Below are 17,410 nucleotides of genomic sequence, written 5' to 3' on the forward strand. Positions count from 1 at the left end.
AATTTAAAATGAATGAAATAAATTAATCAGAGTAAACGAATAAATAAATGATTAAATAAACTAATAAAATAAAATAAAAGTAAGTAAAATAAAAAAAATTCGGATCCTCACATCCTTTCCCCCTTAAAAGAATTTCGTTCTCGAAATTCATACATCGATCTATAAATAACTCTGGATACTTTTTTTTTGGATCTTCTCTTTTATTTCACAAGTTGCTTTCTCGATTCCATGATTTTTCCCTAAAACCTTCACTAAAGAAATTTGCTTGTGCCTTAACTCCTTCATTTTTCGATCTAAGACCTTTACTGGCCTTTTCTCATATGTCAAATTCTTATCAATCTCTACTTCTTTCAATAATAACTCACACTTATTGAATTTAGCAAAAGGTTGATGCTCTTTCCCGATTTTCAAAACTATCCTCAAGTGCCGTTCATAATCTTATCACAGGTCTAAAGGTGTGGGACAAAATTTAAATATACATATAAGGCATAAAATCAATTAAAAACAAAGTAAATTTTCTTATGCTATAAAAGATCATAATAGTTACATCAAATTAGGATGGGTTTATCAAACCATTTCAAAAGAAATGGGGAACAACAAGATCATAGCAAAACTTGCTAAGTCGCAAATGTACGAAATAATAAAAGGACTTTATCCCTTACACAAAAGATTACAACCTCTAAAAGTGTCAGTCTAGACTAGGGTATAACCATAACCCCTATCTCCTAAGTGGAGTCAGATCCATCCCCTCTCGTAGAACTCCCATTATTTGGATCCCTCTCGCAGCCATTAACATTAACCACTCCCTCTGGCACTCGACTGCTTTGCAACGGATCTAGCAGGCTGCTGAACATTTCCTCCTTTCTTAAAAGCACTGGGATAACTTGAAACCTAATGTTTGGCACTACCGCAGACCAGACATTTTCCTTGCTTTCTCCAACACTCAGCCTCAGTGCGGTTAAACTTACCACAGTATTCACAAGTTATGTGAGGAGTCATGGCCTAACCAGTTTGAGAATTCCTTTTTTGCTGATCTCGCCCACTCAGATTTTCTTTTGGCGGGGCTTCTCTTGATAGAATTTCTTCGAATTTTTTGGGCATTCTCACTCCTCCAGCCTCTCTTCCCACTTTAAGGAGTTGGGTTGATTTCTCGAACTGTCCAGAGGTATCGTTTGGGTTACCCCTCTTTCTAGTATGAAAACTTTGGATTGAGATTTAACATTTTCTACCCTCTATGCCTTATTCAAGGCATCCGTAAAAGTGGTGATCTAGACGGCTGCTAGAGATTCATGAATTTCTACATTTAACCCTTGAATAAATCTCTTTATCCTTTTGCGCTCCGTGATCACTAGTTCAAGGGCAAATTTGAAAAGTTTGGTGAACCATTCCTCATATTTGAGTACACTTAGTAACCCTTGTTTCAATTTAATAAAGTCGTCCTTCCTCTTTTCTTGTATCATTGGCGGGAGGAACTTGACATTAAACTCCCTCTCAAAGTTGGTCCAAATGGGTTTGTTCTCTTTCCCACTTCGCCCTCACAGCATTCCACCACGAGCGGACTGCTCTCTCAAACTGAAAAACAGCAAATTTCACTTGCATTTCCTCGGCATAATCTAAAGCAGCAAAAATCTCTACCATCCTCTCAAACCAATTTTTCGCTATCTCGGGATCAAACCCTTCATGAAACTTAGGTAGAGCGAACTTCAAAAAGCGCTCTAGAGCTCTATTCTCACCCCTTTCTTGGTTCCTAAGTCGGTTGATTGGTTCAGGTCCTTGGCGTCAACTAAACGCTCCAGGACATCCGTTATGCGGTTAAGGGCCGTAATCACTTGGTCATTCCCTTCATTCCTAGGGTTTCAATTTGGGCCAGTCGCAGATCCCTCACCTCTCTCGGGAGTACGGGGTTGCCGAAGCTTACGCCCATGCCTCCTTCCACGTTCTCGTCGATCCATATAGCAAAATTCTAAAAGCATAAATAAAGAGAAAAAAATAAGCATAGAAATTTTAAAACATAAACAAGTTGCAAGAATACGTTAAAATCAAAACATAGATTTTTATATAGGTTAGAAGTCATGTCACATGTCAAGAGTGCATACAACGAATCAATAATATCAAATACAGGACATAGGCGTCCAAGTGCCTCAAAATACAGGAATATATGCAATAAAATACAAAAGGCCTCACAACGAGATTCATCCCTTCTAAGTTCTAAACAAAAGTCAAAAGGTCGGAAGATCACTAATATCAGTGAACCGAGTTAGTCGATCCTACAACCTCAGAAGGATCCTCCTCGGGATCCTCTTCCATCGGCTCCATCTCCATCTCAACAACTGGAGCAACATCCCTAGGTCCACATTCCCTCATGACCTCCTCTTTGTGCTCGATCATGGTCACACACTCAGTCATAATGCCATCCACTCGATCTCTCGCCTCCTCGACCATCCGGATAAGGCGCCCCTCGGCCTCCTGAAATCGAGCATGGGAGGCGTCAGCCCTCTGACGCTCCTCAGGTACCCTAGCCTTTAACTCCTGGATCCAGGTAGTCTGGACCTCCATAGTGGCCTCCATCTCTTCTCTCTCAGCTAATGCTATCCTGAGGTCACGAATCAACAGCTTTCGCTCCTCGACTACCCCTAACACCAAGGGGTTAGGGTAGGAGAATCTTCCTCGGCATGGGCACATCCTACTGCGCTGAATAGGTAAGTACCGCAGGAGGGGCTCACCTCCAACCCTCTGATACGGAATCACGGTGAGAGATCCCTCAACCCTATCATCATCACTGTTGCTGTCCATATTCTACAAATAACTAACAAAACCAAATGTCAAGCCCTTATAGTCACTAATACCAACTAAAAATTTAACTTAAAGTTTATTATAGATTTCTGTGACCAAAAGTTCATGACTAAGAACTCTCTAACACTGTTCCATATATTTCGAATCTAGCGCTCTGATACCAACTATGACGACCCCACCTCTCCCTATGGCGAACCAAAAGGGTTCAGCGGAATGCCTGCCCAACTCTCGTCAGGACTCACACACTCATTCAAGCTTAATAAAGGATTACAAATTAACCATCGACTTAATTAAGAAGTATTTCAAATATATAAGCTCGAAACTTCCAAGTATACCATTTATGATTACAACCATAAAATCCAAGTATAAAAAGTTTACACTTTAATGGGCTCCAATAACATACAAAAGTATACTAGCTTCCATCAAAAGTCGCTAGTCTAGAACTTCCAACTTCTACCTTTAAAGCCTGTTAAGGAAGAACAAACTTAAAGGGAAGAGCTAACGCTCAGTGAGACCAAAAAAACATGCAAGCAAGCAAGCACGTATGACCAATTAATCGAATAGCATGTTTAAAAGTATCTTTAACATGAACTTTCATTTAAATGCACAAGTAAGAAATAAACACACAAGGAATGATACAGGAGCTCTCAGGAGCTATTTCCACGTCTTGATCGCTTCAAGCCATCTGGGGTTTACTCTCCATCAACTCAAATAGTAACATGACCGTAGTACTCCACTTATTTCCTCCATCCAGCATAACACCCTCTCGGATCAGGAACCAAACATGCATGAGGTGGCAATACTAATCGAGTATGCTAAACAAGATCTCAAAAGATAAAGCTATAAAATTTTTCATGGTTCAAAAAGCTTCTCAACCAAGACCTTGCTGACTCGAGTTACGATGTTAGCCAATGGGTTGGAATGTCCCCATAAGTATAAGTGGTCGATAAGACATCGCTCCAATCGATTTAGAATTGTATATGGCTCTGAGTCGGTATCAGAGGTACCTCCCACCTGAATAAGGTATGGTACATGCTTTCGCTCAGTGCTCACGAGTTAAACATGTTCATGTACAAATGTAAGTCATATATATTCATTTAACAAGTATCATGTAATCAGGAGAGAGAGAGAACGAGAGCGGTAAAGTACACTCTCGCCTCGACAAGTTCATGTATCATATAGCACTTTTACAAACAGCAATTTAATCATAGTAACATTGAACATGCACTTGACACTCAGCAAAAGTTAAGGCAAAACAAGAGCAAAGCGAGAAGTCAGATGAGCTCTTCGGCGTCCTTGACACCACTTGAGACATGCACAATCATGATTAGCTAGGTACTCAACCAAGGTTATAAAGAAAAAATATTTTCTTGCTACCCACTTTCAAGGTCACAAGTCGAGTCAAGTTAAAAGAGTTTTTCTCGCTAAATCGTTGAAATAATACTCAAAGAGAACTTAAAGGTTGTTTTTCTATTCAAGTCGTGATAAAAAATCTCAATTCCCAAAAGAAGTACTATATTTACTTTTGGTATGAAAATCGAGAAAAAGGGGTAGATGATTTCTATCTCTCAAAACTTTTAATCTCATGTCCAAAAGTTAGAATATAAAGAACGTTCACATTTTCCAAACTAATGGAGTCAAAACTCATCCAAAACTCCACTCATTTTCATAGTAAATGTCAAAGCTAAAGGTTCCAAGTTTTGAGTATAAAACTAGTGAAATTTTCCAAAAATTACTTTAGTTAAAAAGTTCCCTTTTCAAAGTTCAAACTCATGGAAATCGAGGGTAAAAGACAAGGGATTGAGGTCTATTTCTCAAGTTTGAAATGATATGCAATTAACCAAGTAAGTTGAACAACCAAGAAAACGCATCAAGAGAGGTTTAATCCTTTGGAAACCGAGAGTCAAAATGAAGGTTTAAACTTCAAAGAGACCTTGTATCCAACCATGCAACTAAACTTCAAATGGACCAACAATCTCAAAGAAAGGTTGAAAGTGCTTAAAAGAGTCCTTTGTTTAAAACCAGAAAATTTCCAGCTTGGTGCGACACTATTTGGAAAAATCATATCTTGAGTTTCGTAAGTCCAAAAATTAGAAACTTTATACCATTAGAAATTAGACTTGGTGCACTAAAACTCTCTAGAAGACACTTTTCTCTAACTCCAATTCAAAATCATTCAAATTTTAGCTCAAAATTACTGTTCTAGACAGGGCAGAGCAAAATAGACTTGCGATTTCAATAAATTTTGGAAATTTAAAAAAATTCGTAGGAATGGAATCATCCGTTGAAATTTATACCACACATAGGATTCTAAATTTAGTTTCAAATGCAACAAACAGAATTCAATTCGGATCTTTCAACAGCAAGATACAATAGTTTTTAGAAAATTGATTTTTGGAACCTGTTTACGAAATTTTCAGTTCTGAAGTACTTGATAGAGTTTCAAAATCTGGTCATAACTAGAGCTAGGTGAAATTGAGCTACAAACTGCAGCTAGGCTTGTTTCTCAGATGAAAGCAGTGAGGAAAATCAGTCATCTTTGCCAGTTCACTACAGCTCATAGGAAATGAATTAGGATGTGCATTTTATACCGTTGAAAAGCCCTCAGAGTCTAGTTTCAGATGCCACAAACGGTACATGAGTTCAACTGCCAGACAAAAAGTTATGACTCAAAACATGAACACTGGTCGGGGCTCCTGGTAAGAAAATTTTCTAGATTTGCAACCTCCTTTCCCCTACTTTAACTCATCCAATCGAAAAGCTTTTTGGGTGATATTTAACACACATAAACACCATCATATAACAAACATTATAGTACCAAAATAACATCAAAATTCTAAATTAACATGAGCGATTCAACCAGCCAACAATTCGGACAGCAAACATCCTCTATTCTTCAAGTTTTCTTTTCAACTTCCTAACTAAAACTAAGCCATAACTTCTCAAAACAAGCATCAAACAAGCAAGTAAATACCCAATAATCCTCAAGGTCTCTACCTATGAAGCCACCTCAAGTCTTCTACCTAGTGTCAAGGTTCTTGTGAACCCATCAATAACCCAAAGACTAACTAGATTAACTAACTAATTACTATAAGTTGAGAGGGAAAAGATGAGAACTTAGAGGGTTACCTTGCTTCCAAGAATGAAGACCAATCACTAGTGTAAAAGCTCTCTAATCACCAAAGTTCCTTCCTCCTTCAAGCCACCCTTCAAACTTGTATGATGAACCTAGAAAAGAACCAAGTTTGGAGTGTTTTCTTGGAGCAAAATGGAAGACAAGGAGCTGAAATTTTTGGTAAGGAATGGGGGAGGGGGAGTCGGCCAAGAGGAGGGGAGGAAGAAAGGGTTTTGGGTGGTAGTTGGTGATTTGATGGAGTGAAAAGGAAGAATGACATAAACGCGTCTTGATACCCCATAAGTCAACAATTGAATAGTGAGCAATTAGTGCTTCTAATTGAGTTTAATTCAACTCACTCACCTCTAATCTCTCAATTAACTTTTCTTAGTCTACTATCGATCATCCTTAATTCTCCAAGATTATTGCACTCTCGGATCAAATTTTGCCTCGAAAAACATGTAATCGCTATTTCTCACTAAACGAGCCGCAGAAAAATTGAATTTGCTAACGAAACGATTTAAAATATAAAATGAGACATTGTTCCAAGCTAATGAATTTAAAATTAATGAAATAAATTAATCGGTGTAAATGAATAAATAAATCAGTAAAATAAAATAAAAGTAAGTAAATTAAAAAAAATTCGGGTCCTTACAGACCCTTTATGAGATGATGAAAGATATTGGAAATGCATGATTTTTTTTATTGATGATAATACCCTTGAACGGTTACCACATGAGTTGCACATGAAGAATGATACCAAACAAAAAGGAAAAAATGAGCAATTTAAAAGAACTAAAACTATGAAAAATAAAGAAATGTTATAAAACTAATAAAATAAAATATTACAATAGGAATTGAAGAAGTATTAGAGAAAGAAATAGAGAAAGGGAGAATGATATCCTTATATTTCAACAAAATACAAAAGTACTCTCAAAGGGTGTCAATGTACCTCTATATATAGGTACTGCAAGATCAAAGGTACATAAATCTAATTAAACACCCACTATTGCAATAATATGAAGAAACCTATGAAACAGTTTCTCCACTACATGAATAGATTTATGGATTGTAACGTCTATACATAATGTAGCCATAAAATCAAGAATTAATCCTTTTGGGAATACAAAGGGACATCCATACTTTTAATTGTTTCATAACACTCCCCCTTGGATGTCCATTACACAAAGAATATGCCTCGTTAAAGCCTTACCAGGGAAAAATCCATCGGGACAAAAACCCTAGTGAAGGAAAAAGAGTACACTATTCTTGTGTATTAATTTCTCCCCCTAATGCAAACATTATTTGAGATTTTTTAATCGTTGTATTCCAATATTCTTCGCCAATCGCACTAAGATATGGTAATTCAGGACCAAGCATCTCTTCATCTTCCTTTTGCGATCTAAAAGGATCCTTTTTAGGATCTAATGATCTGACGACCATTGGAGTACTTAATATATGTGCCTTATCAATATAAAATTACTTTTATACCTTTCGGGTATAAGCAGTTTGATGGACCAAAATTTCACTTTTCAAATGCTCAATTTGTAAATCAAGGTAGAATTTTGTTTTTCCAAAATTCTTGATCTCAAAATCCTTCTTCAAATATTTAATATTATTTTGAATCTCTTCAGGAGTTCCAATCAAATTTAGATCATCAACATATACAGCAATTATCACAAAATTTGATCCACTTTTCTTGATAAAACACATGGACATATTGGATCATTGGTATAACCTTCTTTAGTTAGACATTCATTGAGGCGGTTATACCATATACGTGTAGATTGTTTGAGTCCATACAAAGACCTTTGTAATTTAATAGAATAAATATCTTTAGAATTTGATTTGCATGCTTCATGCATGTTGAATCCTTCAGGGATTCTCATATAAATATCATTTTCAAGATTTTCATATAAATATGCAGTAACGACGTCCATTAGACGCATATCTAATTTTTCATGTACTGCAAAACTCACAAGATATCTAAATGTGATAGCATCCACTACAGGTGAATACGTTTCATCATAATCAAATTCAGGCCTTTGTGAAAATCTTTAAGCTACTAGTTTTACACCTTTAGGTGTTTGGACTACAAGTCCAGAAATTTTTCTTTTAACCAATAAATCCAATTCAGATTGGATCGTATCTTTCCACTTTGAACAATCATTTCTATACCGACATTCATCAACCAATATAGATTCATGATCCTCATCAACTTCTATAATATCAAGTGCTACATTCATTAGGCTCTAATTAAATTTTCTATGATTTAATTCTCTTCAGGAGTTGGCTCTTCAGGAGCGACCTCTTCAAGAGATTGAATTTTGTCATGACATTTATTTAATTTCCAGAGATATTTGAAAGCAATTTATACCTAATTTAGGTAGGCCAGCCTTAAATTTATTTGTAGCACTTGTACATGTCCTTCAGGGACATCAATTTTAAGCAGAGTATTTCCTGCAGGAATAGTTGATTTAATGACTCTTTTGGAGTTGATAAATATAATTTTTTACAAATGAAGAATTTCTTGAACTTTTAGTTCACATTATTTTGTATGAGGATCGAGGAAATCCAATTTTTCAGGTGATTTCCTTTCGGTTGATTTTTTCCTCCCCCTAATGTCGGGAATCGTAGTTCATCAAAATAAATAAATCATTCAATAGATCACCCATCAATATTTTACAATATTTAATTGTAAAAGGTGATTCATACCTAACATAAATATTAAATTTCTTTTAGAGCCATATATAATATAAAGGGGATATGTATAAATATTTGTCGGCTCTCAAATATTTTCACGTTTGCCAAATCATATATTTATTGGGATCAGTAAACTTCTGGTTTACTGCAGGTGATTATTATAAATCAAATGAGAATGAAGACAACTATATCCATAACCATTTCTCTCTCGAATGGTTATTATAATATAATTAACCTTTATCTCATTTGATTTCTAAACATGATCTCTATTATTGTCTCATTTAATATCTCAATTTGATATCCGTTTCGATGGATATTCAAATTCAATAAATTTTTCGAGACGTGGTAAAAAGTAGTGTTTCATTTATCATAACTTTTCTCCTACAGGGAGAAATATATCAGTGGCTCTTCTGGAGCTTTCAATTACTTAAGCACTACCACTTATTGTGTTTGTCTCACTCATTGGAATATAGTTTATATAGTAGCACTTATTAATGAGACACGTATCATTGTCACCATAGTTCTTATGGGATAAATATCATCACCATAATCTTTTGATCCCAAATATTTAACATCCATTTCTTCTTCAGGAAGAAAAACTAATTAAATCAATCATCATACACCTTCAGGGTGTTTAAAGAAATTAGCCATGTGAAGATGCGATTATAATTTTGATTCGTCAAATGTATTTCGGGACATTTATCTTTAGGACCTTTGTTTTCTTATCCTTATCATTATTATCCCACTTCAAGTGGTAACTTTTTTTCTTGTCAGGATAAAATATATATTTACCAAAATCATAATCATGGCAACAACCATAACTAATAAATTGAAATTTAATCGCATTCACTTCTGGGAATGGACTAGAATTAGCATGCAATAAGTACAAAATACTTCACAAAATTTCTCTTAATATTGCTACTACAGGAGCATATTCGAGAAATCAATTGTGGAGACTATCATTTTCAATATATCTTATGAGTAAAATTTTCTCGACACAATTTCAATTGAGAAGTAATTCTGAAAATTGCATAATTATGTTCTTGTAGCCACAGGTAAATTTATTTTCTCGACACAATTTCAATTGAGAAGTAATTCTGAAAATTGCATAATTATGTTCTTGTAGTCACAGGTAAATTTATCATACCAGGCTTTTGAAATAATGACCATCTTCTAGTGGTCAAATATTTTCGTTAAAGAACGACCATCTTCAGGTGGTCGAATCTTTTTCTTTAAGTATTTCAAAGGACAAATGAATCCTCAAATATAATTGATTTTCTATAATAGCATCTCCAAAATTCAATGCATCAGAATATAAGTATTTATAACGAATAATTATAAAGATAAATAAGTAGAATTAAAAGGAGAAATATTACCTCAAAGATGTCAAACAATATATGTTTTTGTTTAGTAGTTGCTCAACAGTAGGTACTTATGACTACATTATGTATAGAAGTTACAATCCATAAATCTATTCATATAGTAGAAGAACCGTTTCATAGGTTTCTTCATATTCGTGTAATAGTGGGTGTTTAATAGGATTGATGCACCTTTAATCTTGTAGTACCTATATATAGAGGTACATTGATACTCTTTGGGATGACTTTTGTATCTTGTTGGAATAATAAGAAGATCATTCCTCATTCATCTACTCATTTCTCTAACATTTCAATTCCTATTATAGTAGTTTATTTTATTAGTTTTACAACACATTATCAGCACGAGTCTCTATTTTTGAGCAAAAGGTGAAAACGGAGCTTGTACCTTGAGTAAAAGTGAAATAAGAGATTCTACCCGTATTTTTTTGGCAACTTCTGTCTACTTATTGAGGTAAATTTTTGCACATAAATTTATTTCAATTTCTTATACCTAATATTTGAATGATCACAAAATATAAATGCTTATTGCTGAACAACCACTAAACACAAACATATACTGTTTGACACCTTTGAGATAATATTTCTCCTTTTAATTCTACTTATTTACCTTTAGAATTATTCATTATAGATACTTATATTCTGATGCAACGAATTTTGGAGATGCTATTATAGAAAATCAATTATATTTGAGGATCTACTTGTCCTTTAAAATATTTAAAGAAAAAGATTCGATTACCTGAAAATGGTCGTTTTTTAACAAAAAGATTTGGCCACCAGAAGATGGTCATTATTTCAAAATTTGATATGATAAATTTACTTATGGCTGTAAGTACACGATTCTACTATGTTTAGAAGTATTTCTTAGTTGAAAATAATATTCTCTACATATTTCTGAAATATGCTCTTGTAGTAGCAATATTGAGAGAAAATTTGAGAAGTATTTTGTACTTATTGCATGCTAATTCTAGTCCATTCCCAGAAGTGAATGCGACTAAATTTCAATTTATTAGTTATGATTGTTTCCATGACTATGATTTTGGTAAATATATATTTTACCATGATAAGAGAAAAAAGTTACCACTTGAAGTGGGATAATAATGATAAGGACAAGAAAGTAAAGATCCTAAAGATAAATGTCCCGAAGTACATTTGACGAATCAAAATTATAATAGCATCTTCACATGGCCAATTTCTTTAAACACCCTGAAGGTGTATGATGATTGATTTAATTAGCTTTTCTTCCTGAAGAAGAAATGGATGTTAAATATTTGGGATCAAAGAATTATGGTGATGATATTTGTCCCGTAAGAATTATGATAACAATGATATGTGTCTCATTAACAAGTGCTACTATATACACTATATTCCAATGAGAGAGACAAACACAATAAGTGGTAGTGCTTAAGTGATTGAAAGTTTCAGAAGAGCCACTGATATATTTCTCCATGTAGGAGAAAAGTTTATGATAAATAAAGTACTACTTTTTACCATGTCTCGAAAAATTTATTGAATTTGAATATCCGTTGAAATGGATATCAAATTGAGGCACTAAATGAGATAATAATATAATTATGTTTAGAAACAAATGAGATAAAGGTTAATTATATTATAATAACCATTCGAGAGAGAAATGGTTATCGATATAGTTGTTTTCATTCTCATTTGATTTATAATCATTACCTGCAGTAAACCAGAAGTTTACTGATCCCAATAGATATATGATTTGACAAAAGTGAGAATATTTGAGAGTCGACAAGTATTTATACATACCCCCTTTATATTATATATGGCTCCAAAAGAAATTTAAAATTTATGTCGGGTATAAATCACTTTTTACGATTAAATATCGTAAAATATTTGATGAGTGATCTATTAAATGATTTATTTATTCTGATGAGTTACGATTCCCGACATTAGGGGGAGGAAGAAATCAACCGAAAGAAAATCGCCTAAAAAATTGGATTTCCTCGATCCTCATACAAAATAACGTGAACTGGAAGTTCAAGAAATTATTCATTTGCAGAACATTGCAAACCAGTTGTCAGATATATTATCGACTCCAGAAGAGTTATTAAATCAACTATTCTTGCAGGAAATACCTTGGTTAAAATTGATGTCCCTGAAGGACATGCACAAGTGCTACAAATAAATTTAAGGCCGGCCTACCTAAATAAGGTATAAATTTATTTCAAATATCTCCGGAGATTAAATAAATGTCATGACAAAATTTAATCTCTTGAAGAGATCGCTCCTGAAGAGCCAACTCCTAAAGAGAATGAAATCATAGAAAATTTAATTTGAGGCTAATGAAATGTAGCACTTGATATTATAGAAGTTGATAAGGATCATGAATCTAGATCGGTATAGAAATAATTGTTCAAAATGGAAAGATACGATCCAATCTAAATTGGATTTATTGATTAAAAGAAAAGTTTTTGGACCTGTAGTCCAAACACCTGAAGGTGTAAAGCAAGTAGCCCAAGAATTTTCACAAATATTTGGATACCAATGATCCAATATGTCCATGTGTTTTTATCAAGAAAAATGGATCAAAATTTGTGATAATTGTTGTATATGTTGATGATCTAAATTTAATTGGAACTCCTGAAGAGATTCAAAATATTATTGAATATTTGAAGATAGAATTTGAGATCAAAAATTTTGAAAAGACAAAATTCTGTCTTGGTTTACAAATTGAGCATTTGAAAAGTGGAATTTTTGTCCACTAAACTGCTTATACCCGACAGATATTAAAGCTATTTTATATGAATAAGGCACATATATTAAATATTTCAATGGTTGTTAGATCATTAAATCCTAATAAGGATCCTTTTAGACCGCGAGAGGAACATGAAGAGATACTTGGTTCTGAAGTACCATATCTCAGTGCAATTGAAGAATATTGGAATGCGACGATTAAAAGATCTCAAATAATGTTTGCATCAGGGGGAGAAATTAATACACAAGAATAGTGTACTCTTTTTCCTTTACTAGGATTTTTGTCCCGATGAATTTTTTCCTGGTAAGGTTTTAACGAGGCATATTCTTTGTGTAATGGACATCCAAGGGGGAGTGTTATTTTTTTTTTTCAACAAACGTTAAATGTCATTTTATAGATTAAACTTGATACTACAAGAACTTAATTACAAAAGGTGGCCTCAGCCCTCCAATCTTTGTTGGCTGCTTCTATTAGCCACATTGAGAAGTTGTTTTCCCAGTCAATGTCATTAACTAGCTTTGTTGCAAATTGTGCTAGCCTATGACTTCCTACATTAGCTGATCTAGGTACCCAAAAGACTGTGCAAAAATCAAAACCTTTGATTAGGTCCTCAATGTCTTCCAAGATGGTTGCTATAAGACCATCCTGTACATTGTTGCTTGTGATCATGTCGACTGCTGTTTTACAATCTGACATCACTTCTATCTTTCCCCATCCTGCTCGTCTTGCCATCTGGAGTGCCATTCTAATGGTTAAGGCTTCTTCCATTAGTGCCTCTCCTATTTTCATCTCCATTACTCCTCTTGCCCTCAATATATCTCCTGTCCAGTGCCTTGCTATTATCCCCTTTCCTGTTCTGATCAGCTTTGCACTTATAGCCGCGTCCGTGTGAATTCTTATGATACCTTCTTTTGGTGGCTCCCTAACCCTTCTCTGCTGATCTGACCCTATTCCTCCCTCCATATCCTTCCTTTCTCTTCCTATCACCTCCTCATATTCAATCCACTCTTGTTGTGCCTTCCCAATTATTTTCCTTGCTTCTCCTTTTTCATTTTCAAATTGGGCCTTGTTCCGTGACTTCCATATTTGCCACAGTATGTTTGCTGTTAAGCAGATTCTTTCCTTTCCTTTTTCCATTTTCTCAGTTTGTGAGACTGCCTCCCACCATCTCCACAGGTTATTTTGAAGGTCTTGCAACCCATCCCATCTCACTGGTGCTACCTTCCACACTTTTTGAGCTATCGGGCATTTGAAAAACATATGCTCCATAGTTTCTACATCCTCCCCACACCCACTACATATCCTGTCACCTTTGCCTGTTCTGTTATAGATTGTCTCCTTGGTAGCTAAGCTGTTTTGCAAACTCCTCCAGATGAAAAGCTTTAGCTTATGTTTCAAGTTCAGTTTCCAGAGGCTTTTCCAAAAGCTATGCTTTCTGATTTTCCAACTTGTTTCTTCTCCTATCCTGTCTCTTCTCATTTCATTACTCCTTTCTTGCACAACATTTGCGTATCCTGTTTTCACTGTGTACTGCCCAGATTTGGAGAAGCTCCAGAATAGCCTGTCTTTTCTTCTAAAACAGCTGAGTGGCATACTGGTGATCTTCATACTATCCTCTGGATTGAGGATTTGCTTTATAATTTCTGCATTCCATCTTCCATCTTTTATTAGCTGGTTCACTGTCTGAATCTGGCAGTTTGGAGCACGACTTGTTGTTACTGTACCTGTTCTTGTTCCCATTATCCACCTGTCCTTCCAAATGTTCACTTGACTTCCATTTCCTATCCGTTTCCACATGCCTCTCTGGATCAATCTCCCTGCGCTATGAACACTTTTCCATGACCATGATGCTGATTGTGGAGGGTTGTTATCCAGCGCATTTGGGTCTTTTAAATATTTTGCTCTGAGCACTTTACTCATTAGCAGATTTGGGGAAGTTAGAATTCTCCAAAGCTGCTTGGCAAGTAAGGCTTCATTAAAAGCTTCCAGGTCTCTAAAACCCAATCCCCCCTTTCCTTTAACTTCTGATAATTTTTTCCAACTTAACCAATGCATTTTCCTGTCTTGTTGTCCACTTCCCCACCAGAAATTCGCTATGCACTTGCATATTTCCTTGCACAATCCTTTCGGCAGCTTGAAGCAAGCCATGGCATAATTTGGCATAGCTTGAATCACAGACTTTATCAGGACTTCTTTTCCAGCTGAACTCAACATTTTGTTTTTCCACCCTTTTAATTTTTTCATGATTGAGCTCTTGATGTACCCGAAAACTTGGTTCTTTGATCTTCCTATTGCCATAGGCAGACCCAAGTATCTACCACTACTTGCTTCCCTCATGTCCCCTAGCTCTTGACACACATCTACTCTGGCCTGTCTAGTAGTGTTCCTGCTGAAGTACACAGCTGATTTGTCACAATTGATCACTTGCCCCGACGCCTTTGAGTAAGCCTGTAAGATTTCCTTTATTTGCTTTGCCTCTTGAACTGTTGCTTTGCAGCAAATTACCGAATCATCCGCAAAAAATAGATGCGATATTTGGGGGCTATTTTTGCATACTTTGATTCCTGTGATGTTTCCTTGGTTCATCTCCCTGTTGATCATGTAAGAAAGTCCCTTTGCACAAATTAGAAAGAGATACGGAGAAAGGGGGTCCCCTTGTCTCAGCCCCCTACTGGCTGTGATATATCCCACCCTTTCTCCATTCAGGTTAAAAGAATAGGACACAGAGGATACAAAAGCCATAATCCATCGAACAAAAATAGGACAGAAGCCCATGCGCATCATCATTCTCCCTACAAATTTCCACTCCACCCTATCGTAAGCCTTAGACATATCTAACTTTAGAGCCATATAGCCTACTCTCCCTTTTTTTTTGTTTTTGAGAAAATGCATGACTTCTTGAGCAATAAGGACATTATCCATAATCTGCCTACCAGGAACAAAAGCGGATTGAGACTCACTGATACACTTGTTTAGCACAATCTTTAGCCTATTAGCCAGCACTTTGGAAATGATTTTATACAAGGTATTACACAAGCTGATAGGCCTATACTGAGTCAAATTTAAGGGGTTATCAACCTTTGGAATCAGGGTGATAAGAGTTTCATTAGCAGCCCTCAGCATATTTCCCGTATGGAAAAAACTAGTTACTGCATTAACCACATCTATGCAAACAATATTCCAATAATTTTGAAAGAACAACGGAGACATACCATCAGTACCAGGAGATTTATTAGGATGCATAGAAAAGAGTGCTTTTTTGATTTCCTCTTCCTTCACTGGTTGTATCAGTTGCTCATTCATCTGTCTTGAGATAGCATTTGGAACACCTTGAGTTACATCTTGCTCCTGTTCAGAATTTGCTGTTGTGAGCAGCTGTTGGTAATAGCTGCAAATTTCGTTTGTCACTTCTTGTTCAGTTTCACACCATTCCCCATTGCTCCTCTGTAAAGCTGTGATTTTGTTCCTTTTCCTTGTGGCCAACACACTTGCATGGAAATAAGCAGTGTTTTTATCCCCTTCCTGCAGCCACCTGCATCTTGCTTTCTGACTCCAGTAAAGTTCCTCCTCTTTGTACGCTTTGCTGAGTTGAAGTTTCATATCCACTAGCTGCCCTCGTATCCCATCTCCATCTGACTCTTTTAATTCCTGCATTTTCTTTTTAATCTATTCCATTTTCATCCCAGAGTTCATCCTCAACTTTCTGTTCCATATCAACAGTGCCATTCGACATTCTTTAATTTTCCTCATCACTTTAAACATTCTTGATCCCTTCTGTTCCTTTCCCCATGCAGCCTCTATGATACCTTTGCTTCCCCCATTTCTTGCCCACCTTTGGTCAAAATAAAACCTTCTTTTTGTTTTTCTCTGATTGGGAATAGTGTCCAGGATCAGAAAGCTGTGATCTGAGGCTTCGGTTTCTTGGTGAATGCAAACTGCCTTTGCAAAAAGTTGGAACCAGTTCACAGTACCTAAACATCTATCCAGTCTCTCCCTCACCTCTCCCTCCCCTTCCCAATGATTACACCATGTCCATGGTTTTCCTTCAAAAGCTATATCCACCAATTCATTTTCCTTGATAAACCTATTAAACTCTCTGTAACTACCCTCGGCTCTCACTCTCCCCAAGGGGGAGTGTTATGAAATAATTAAAAATATGAATGTCCCTTTGTATTCTCAAGAGAATTAATTCTTGATTTATGACTACATTATGTATAGAAGTTACAATCCATAAATCGATTCATGTAGTAGAAGAACCGTTTCATAGGTTTCTTCATATTCTTGTAATAGTGGATGTTTAATAGGATTGATGCACCTTTAATGTTGTAGTACCTATACATAGAGATATATTGATACTCTTTGGGATGACTTTTGTATCTTGTTGGAATAATAAGATATCATTCTCCCTTTCTCTATTCCTTTCTCTAATATTTCTTCAATTCCTATTGTAATATTTTATTTTATTAGTTTTACAATACGTTATCAGCACGAGTCTCTATTTTTGAGCAAAAGTAAAACACAAGATTTTGTCGAAATTCTGATCGCATTTCTTCAAGTAAATTCTGAGGTAAATTTCTAACTCACAAACTTGTTTCAATTTCTTATGGCTAATAGTTGAATTATCACAAAATTTCTCTTAATATTGCTACTACATGAGCATATTCGAGAAATCAATTGTGGAGAATATCATTTTCAGTATAT

The 17,410-nt window shown here is 35.4% G+C and overlaps 1 protein-coding gene across 1 annotated transcript; it reads right to left on the reverse strand.

Annotated features, from left to right (window-relative positions):
* Nucleotides 1–13,129: 13,129 nt before the first annotated feature.
* On the reverse strand, nucleotides 13,130–16,363 carry LOC140037868 (uncharacterized). The gene has a single exon (XM_072083017.1). The coding sequence runs from the start codon at nucleotides 16,361–16,363 to the stop codon at nucleotides 13,130–13,132; it is 3,234 nt and encodes a 1,077-aa protein (XP_071939118.1).
* Nucleotides 16,364–17,410: the final 1,047 nt, after the last annotated feature.

The sequence above is a fragment of the Coffea arabica genome, chromosome 3c (genome assembly GCF_036785885.1).
Source record: "Coffea arabica cultivar ET-39 chromosome 3c, Coffea Arabica ET-39 HiFi, whole genome shotgun sequence".
NCBI lineage: Eukaryota > Viridiplantae > Streptophyta > Magnoliopsida > Gentianales > Rubiaceae > Coffea > Coffea arabica.

Bases quoted from the DNA above. Each gene is read 5' to 3' on its own strand.
- LOC140037868 (XM_072083017.1), bottom strand. From the start codon at position 16,363: ATGCAGGAATTAAAAGAGTCAGATGGAGATGGGATACGAGGGCAGCTA.